Source organism: Oryx dammah, unplaced genomic scaffold, assembly GCF_014754425.2.
Source record: "Oryx dammah isolate SB20612 unplaced genomic scaffold, SCBI_Odam_1.1 HiC_scaffold_11202, whole genome shotgun sequence".
NCBI lineage: Eukaryota > Metazoa > Chordata > Mammalia > Artiodactyla > Bovidae > Oryx > Oryx dammah.
In genome coordinates, this window is record NW_024080595.1 from 1 (window position 1) to 6,770 (window position 6,770).

A 6,770-nucleotide genomic window follows, 5' to 3' on the forward strand; every position below is an offset into this window, starting at 1 on the left:
GCAAGGAGATGGACAAGTGGGTGGGGCTTGGGCGGGACGCGAGGCTGCAGGCAGCAGCACCCCACCCCCGTGGCTCACCTCCCATCTGCCCTCAGGATGATCGAGGACCTGGAGCTCTCCAACAAACGGCACTCGCTGGTGCAGACGCTGTCCGGCGGCATGAAGCGCAAGCTCTCGGTGGCCATCGCCTTCGTGGGCGGCTCCCGGGCCATCATCCTAGATGAGCCCACGGCCGGCGTGGACCCGTATGCGCGCCGCGCCATCTGGGACCTGATCCTGAAGTACAAGCCGGGTGAGCGGCTGCCGAGGGTGGGGAGAGCAGCCCCCTGCCCGGCCCCACCTGGCCGCCCCTCTGATCCCCGTCTGCCCCAGGCCGCACGATCCTCCTGTCCACCCATCACATGGACGAGGCTGACCTGCTCGGGGACCGCATTGCCATCATCTCCCACGGGAAGCTCAAGTGCTGCGGCTCGCCGCTCTTCCTCAAGGGCGCCTACGGGGACGGCTACCGCCTCACGCTGGTCAAGCGGCCTGCCGAGCCAGGGGCCCCCCAAGGTCTGTGCGGAAGCCACCTGCCCCAGACTCCTCAAGACCAGTGTGGTTGAGGGGCTGGGCTCTCACCGTTGCCCAGTGGGCCCAGGATGCTAGTGGGGCCTGGCCCACCCTCTCACCCAGACCCTGAGTGAAGCCCTCCCTACCCTCCCAGAGCCAGGGCTGACAGCCAGCCCCCCAGGTCCGGCCCAGCTGAGCAGCTGCTCCGAGTCCCAGGTTTCCCAGTTCATCCGCAAACATGTGGCCTCCTGCCTGCTGGTCTCCGACACCAGCACCGAGCTCTCCTACATCCTGCCCAGCGAGGCAGCCAAGAAGGGGGCCTTTGAGCGCCTCTTTCAGGTGTGTGAGTCTGGGCTGGGCTGATGGAGGAGGTGGGGTAGAGGTCTGTAGGAAGTGAGGGAGGCGGAGGAGGTGTGTTCAGCAGAAGAGGCGGGCCTGGGCTCAGTGGTGGGGCCAGCGGGGGGCGGGACTGATGGAGGAAGCAGGACTGGGCTCGGGAGTGCAGGTCACTGGAGGGGTGGGGTCACTGGAGGGGGCGGGGCTGGGACGGGGCCAGTAGAGGAGGAAGGTCTGGTGGAGGAGGCAGGACTGGGCTCGGGGGCGGGGCCAGTAGAGGAGGCGGGGATGCCCAAGAGGTGGGCACCACCTGCCCCGCAGCCACCCCCTTTGAGGCGGGCCTCACGCCCTCTTTCACAGCACCTGGAGCACAGTCTGGATGCCCTGCACCTGAGCAGCTTTGGGCTGATGGACACAACTCTGGAGGAAGTGTTCCTTAAGGTGTCAGAAGAGGACCAGTCGCTGGAGAACAGTGAGGCAGGTGAGACTCCAGAGCTACTGATCAGCTCTGCCCCCATCCCCTGGTTCTGCCAGCTCTGAGCATGAGCCTAGGGTTGTCACTCTTACCCTGTCTCTGGGGGCCAAGGGTTTTAGGTGGGAACAGGGAGCCAGGAGGCCCCAGGGTCAGGCTGGGGCTGGTGCCTGGGGTGGGTGGGTGGGTGTGGAGGCCTGCAGGTGAAGGCTGCCCTGAGCCCCCACACGTCTCCCTGGCCCCTCTGCAGATGTGAAAGAGTCCAGGAAAGATGTGTTACCAGGGGCTGCGGACCCGGTATCCGGGGAAGGTCCTGCCAGCAACCTGGCGCGGTGTGTGGAGCTGGCCCAGTCACAGGCATCGCTACAGTCTGCATCCTCGGTGGGCTCTGCCCGTGGTGATGAGGGGCCCGGCTACACCGATGTCTACAGCGACTACCGCCCTCTCTGTGACAACTTGCAGGACCCTGACAATGTCAGCTTGCAAGGTGAGGGCTGTGGGATACAGCTGGGGGGGTCCCTGGAGGGTGGAGCGGGGCCCATGCTCAGCTCCTGCCTCCTGTGCAGAGGCAGAGGCGGAGACCCTCACGCGGGTTGGCCAGGGCAGCCGCAAGCTGGAGGGCTGGTGGCTGAAGGTGCGCCAGTTCCACGGACTCCTGGTGAAGCGCTTCCACTGCGCCCGGCGCAACTCCAAGGCACTGTCCTCTCAGATCCTGCTCCCCGCCTTCTTCGTCTGTGTGGCTATGACCGTGGCGCTCTCTGTCCCAGAGATCGGTAAGCCTGCCTGGCCAGGCACCCAGACATCCACCTGCTTGGGAGCCACGTGGAGGGGTGCCCTGGGCATGGTAGCTGAGGCTGGTGGGTGCCAAGGTCCAGCCCCAGTGGATCCAGGCTGATTCAAAGGTGGGATGGAGTCGGCGTCCTTGGAAAAATACATATTTAATTACAGATATATAGAGAGATTAGAAACAGATAGTGTAGTAGGAAAATTGTGGAGAAAAAGAGGCTGAATAACTTGGTTTACGTGGAATAACATCCATGCTCCAGATGGGAATTCAGCCAGAAAAAACAGGGAGCAAGAAAGAAACGACATGGAGGAATCAGTCTTTCTGGAAACTGATCCAATTTCTTTATTTTTGGGTTTGCTTATATACCTTTTGTTACACATAGGGATGAATACAGAGTCACACGGGGGTCAGCAGTCCTGACCTTTATCAAAATCAGGTGCTTCACATAAAAAGGTCTTAGGGATTTTACATCATCTTCTGGCCATGAGACCTGCTGACATTTTATGACCCTTTCTTTCTGATAACCAAAAAACTTATTTCTTCCAAGGGTGTTTTTTCTTAAACCCGGCACCACCCTCCAAATAAAGTTACATTCCTATAGGGTGAGGGTGTAGTGAGTTACAGTCAAGAAAGGAATTTATTTAACCCAAGGTTAACATGATTAATCTTAAAGGTTAATACTTATTTCTCCTATATGCTTAAAGGTTAATACTTATTTCTCATATATGCTAGTTATATTCATTATAAGGGCAGGGAACATGGAGATTTAGCAGCAAACATCAACCCAACAAATGAAAATCTTTTCACCAATGTTCCCCTTAAGATCTATTTAGTCTTAAGATAGTGATAAAGTTACATTTTTACATAGCAAGGACACAGTGATTTATAACAAAGTACAGTGATCTATTACAAAACAGAAAATTCATTAACTCAAAAAGTCTAGTATTGCTCATCTTAAAAACTACTATATTTCCTTTTCTATATTCCAAATACATTGATTAATATATTCCCAGGTACCTAAGGATATGGAGGCCTGGCGACAATCATTGACTCAACAATGAGAAAAGCCCTATGATAATTAAGACTCTCAAAATACTCCAAAACTCTCTGTGCTGTTTATGGTTGAGAGGTAGGAAACAATCATGTGCATAGTGGCAGGAGTATGGATAATCCTGTCACACAAGCTAGTCTGTCAGCAGAGAGGTTTGACCTGAGACACCCTTGTCACACCCAGGGTAGGGAATTAGCAGCAATTATTGGCACAACAAATGAAAAAACCCTTCACCAATATAATTCCTAACCAACTCACTATACTGACAGTTTCCCAAAAGAATTTGCCTTTAGTAAGTCTAAAACATCTCATGCCTCTCAGGTTGGGAGGCTGTAAACAGTCACATGTGGCCGGAGGAACCTATACAGGCGGGCTAGATAACCTTCAGAGGAGTCCGTAAGCTGAAACACTCTTGTCATGCCCAGGAAGTTTTATTGCCTTGGAGCTGCACGTTAACTCCTTCTCCAAGAGAACTGGTGGGGAACAGCCCCCCATAAAATCAGAGGTGTAGGCGAGAGCATGAAACAGTGAAGTAGACAGACTCTGGTTTTGGGGTTAGATGCTCGGGAACAGGGGGTTTCCTGAAGCTTGATCACGCCTTTGCGTGTGCCAAGCCTCCTTCCTCATGACCTTTGCCATGGGCGGAGTTCCTCACACTGGCCCCCGGCAGGTGGGCACACTCTGGGGTTCCTTTGGGGTGCAGACTCCAAGCTTGGGCCCCCTGTGGGTACTAGGAAGAGGGGACCTGGGCCGTGAGGTGCTGGCAGGCTGTAGGAACTTGCTCAGGCTTCCCCGTGTTTCCCACCAGGCGACCTGCCCCCGCTGGTCCTGTCCCCCTCCCAGTACCACAACTACACGCAGCCCCGTGGCAACTTCATCCCCTATGCCAACGAGGAACGCCGAGAATACCGGTGAGCCGGCAGCGGGGGCCGCCGTGGGGGGCGGGGACTAGTGCGGGGGCTGGGGGGCTGACCCAACCCCCACCTGGACTTGCTCTTTGCTTTCCCAGCTTGCGACTGTCCCCTGATGCCGGGCCCCAGCAGCTGGTGGGCACCTTCAGGCTGCCGTCGGGTGTGGGAGCCACCTGTGTGCTCAAGTCTCCGGCCAACGGCTCGCTGGGGCCCACGCTGAACCTGAGCAGCGGTGAGTCGCGCCTGCTGGCCGCGCGGTTCTTCGACAGCATGTGCCTGGAGTCCTTCACGCAGGGGCTGCCGCTGTCCAACTTCGTGCCGCCCCCACCCTCGCCCGCCCCGTCCGACTCCCCTGTGACCCTGGACGAGGACCTGCTGCCCACCTCCGGGTCAGGTACTGGCTAGTGGGGCCGCCTGGGGCTCGGGAAAGTGGGGGCCAGGCTGACTGTGTGCTCTGCCTGCAGAGAACTGGACATCAGCGCCCTCCCTTCCTCACCTGGTGCGGGAGCCCATCCGTTGTACCTGTTCTGGGCAGGGCACTGGCTTCTCCTGCCCGGGTGGTGTGGGCGGGCACCCGCCCCAGATGCGGGTGGTCACGGGTGACATTCTGACTGACATCACGGGCCACAACGTCTCTGAGTACCTGCTCTTCACCTCTGACCGCTTCCGGCTGCACCGGTGAGCGGAGGGGAGGGGCGTGCCGGCCATGGATGGGGAGCAGACCCCCATTGCCCGCCTGGCCTCACAGGTGGTTGGCTTGCCACCCAGGTACGGGGCCATCACCTTTGGCAACGTCCAGAAGTCCATCCCAGCCTCGTTTGGGGCCCAGGCCCCGGCTATGGTGCGGAGGATTGCAGTGCGCAGGGCTGCCCAGGTGAGCCCCGCTCAGCCCTGGGCCCTGCCGCGTCCCGCCCTTGCCCAAGGTCTGCAGGGACGACAGGCTCTGGGGGTCTCTCTGTGTTCCCCCGCAGGTTTTCTACAACAACAAGGGCTACCACAGCATGCCCACCTACCTCAACAGCCTCAACAATGCCATCCTGCGTGCCAACCTGCCCAAGAGCAAGGGCAACCCTGCAGCCTATGGTGGGTGAGCGGGGCGGGGCGGGGTGGGCCTGCAGGGGCAGAGCAGGTCCTGAGGCTGCCCCTGTGCTGCAGGCATCACCGTCACCAACCACCCGATGAACAAGACTAGTGCCAGCCTCTCTCTGGATTACCTGTAGGTGGGGGCGGGGGTGGGGGCGGGGCGCCGCCGCGGGACCGCCTGCCGGGCAGGGCTGAGGGCCTCCTCGCCCCCAGGCTGCAGGGCACCGACGTAGTCATCGCCATCTTCATCATCGTGGCCATGTCCTTCGTGCCGGCCAGCTTCGTGGTCTTCCTGGTGGCCGAGAAGTCCACCAAGGCCAAGCACCTGCAGTTTGTCAGCGGCTGCAACCCCGTCATCTACTGGCTGGCCAACTACGTGTGGGACATGGTGTGCCCCCAGACCCCCGGCCCTCCCCCGTGCCCCCGCCCCTCGCTGGGCCCCTCCGTGCTGCCCTCGGGACCCTCGCCCCTGTCCCCAGGCCGCTCCCCCTCTGGCCCCTCACCTGCCGCCCCTGCTCCGATAGCTCAACTACCTGGTCCCGGCCACCTGCTGTGTCCTCATCCTGTTCGTGTTTGACCTACCGGCCTACACGTCCCCCACCAACTTCCCGGCTGTGCTCTCCCTGTTCCTGCTCTACGGGTAAGGTGGCGAAGGCAGGGGCGCGGGGTGGGGCGGGGTGCAGGGGGCGGACGGCCCAGTGACGCCGCCCGGCTGCCGCCCACAGGTGGTCCATCACACCCGTCATGTACCCGGCCTCCTTCTGGTTTGAGGTCCCCAGCTCGGCTTATGTGTTTCTCATCGTCATCAACCTCTTCATTGGCATCACTGCCACCGTGGCCACCTTCCTGCTGCAGCTCTTCGAGCATGACAAGGTGGGCCGGGGTGGCGGGGTGGGGGGGTGGCAGGGCAGGGCTGAGGCTGGACACCCGAGGTGCCCTGACACCCCCGCCCCCGGCCGTGACCCTCCAGGACCTGAAGGTTGTCAACAGTTACCTGAAGAGCTGCTTCCTCATCTTCCCCAACTACAACCTGGGCCACGGGCTGATGGAGATGGCGTACAACGAGTACCTCAACGAGTACTACGCCAAGATCGGTGAGGCCGCGGGGCTGATGGCGCGGCCCCTGGGTCGGGGGGGGGGGGGGCCTAGGCGGGCTCCGGGCCTCGGGGTGAGCGGGTGCTCCCGAGGCCCCGGCCCTGAGCCAGCTGCCTGCAGGCCAGGTCGACAAGATGAAGTCTCCCTTTGAGTGGGACATCGTCACCAGGGGCCTGGTGGCCATGACCGCCGAGGGCTTCGTGGGCTTCCTCCTGACCATTATGTGTCAGTACAACTTCCTGCGGCAGCCGCAGTGAGTACCACGGCCCTGCGGGTGGGGGCGGGCCTGGGTGCTGCCCTCTGGCGTGGCCCCGGCGCGGGCACCAGGCGGCGTCAGCCACGCGCTGACCCCACGCCCCCCCGCCAGGCGCATGCCCGTGTCCACGAAGCCCGTGGAGGACGACGTGGACGTGGCCAGCGAGCGGCAGCGAGTGCTCAGGGGAGATGCAGACAACGACATGGTCAAAATTGAGAACCTGACCA

At 60.6% G+C, this 6,770-nt stretch overlaps 1 protein-coding gene across 2 annotated transcripts in view; it reads left to right on the forward strand.

Moving 5' to 3' along the window:
• The first annotated feature begins 6 nt into the window (after positions 1-6).
• LOC120860796 (ATP-binding cassette sub-family A member 2) overlaps positions 7-6,770 on the forward strand; it is a 10,335-nt gene continuing 3,571 nt past the window's right edge. For both annotated transcript variants that reach the window (XM_040236518.1, XM_040236519.1), the window contains exons 1-19: positions 7-16; positions 96-292; positions 373-555; positions 707-891; positions 1,249-1,369; positions 1,611-1,847; positions 1,927-2,133; positions 4,007-4,109; positions 4,208-4,503; positions 4,574-4,787; positions 4,878-4,983; positions 5,081-5,192; positions 5,265-5,325; positions 5,406-5,580; positions 5,717-5,832; positions 5,918-6,065; positions 6,163-6,286; positions 6,408-6,540; positions 6,655-6,770. In XM_040236518.1, coding sequence (XP_040092452.1) covers positions 9-16; positions 96-292; positions 373-555; positions 707-891; positions 1,249-1,369; positions 1,611-1,847; positions 1,927-2,133; positions 4,007-4,109; positions 4,208-4,503; positions 4,574-4,787; positions 4,878-4,983; positions 5,081-5,192; positions 5,265-5,325; positions 5,406-5,580; positions 5,717-5,832; positions 5,918-6,065; positions 6,163-6,286; positions 6,408-6,540; positions 6,655-6,770 — 2,842 coding nt within the window. In that variant the 5' untranslated portion in view covers positions 7-8. The remainder of the gene's footprint in view (positions 17-95; positions 293-372; positions 556-706; positions 892-1,248; positions 1,370-1,610; positions 1,848-1,926; positions 2,134-4,006; positions 4,110-4,207; positions 4,504-4,573; positions 4,788-4,877; positions 4,984-5,080; positions 5,193-5,264; positions 5,326-5,405; positions 5,581-5,716; positions 5,833-5,917; positions 6,066-6,162; positions 6,287-6,407; positions 6,541-6,654) is intronic.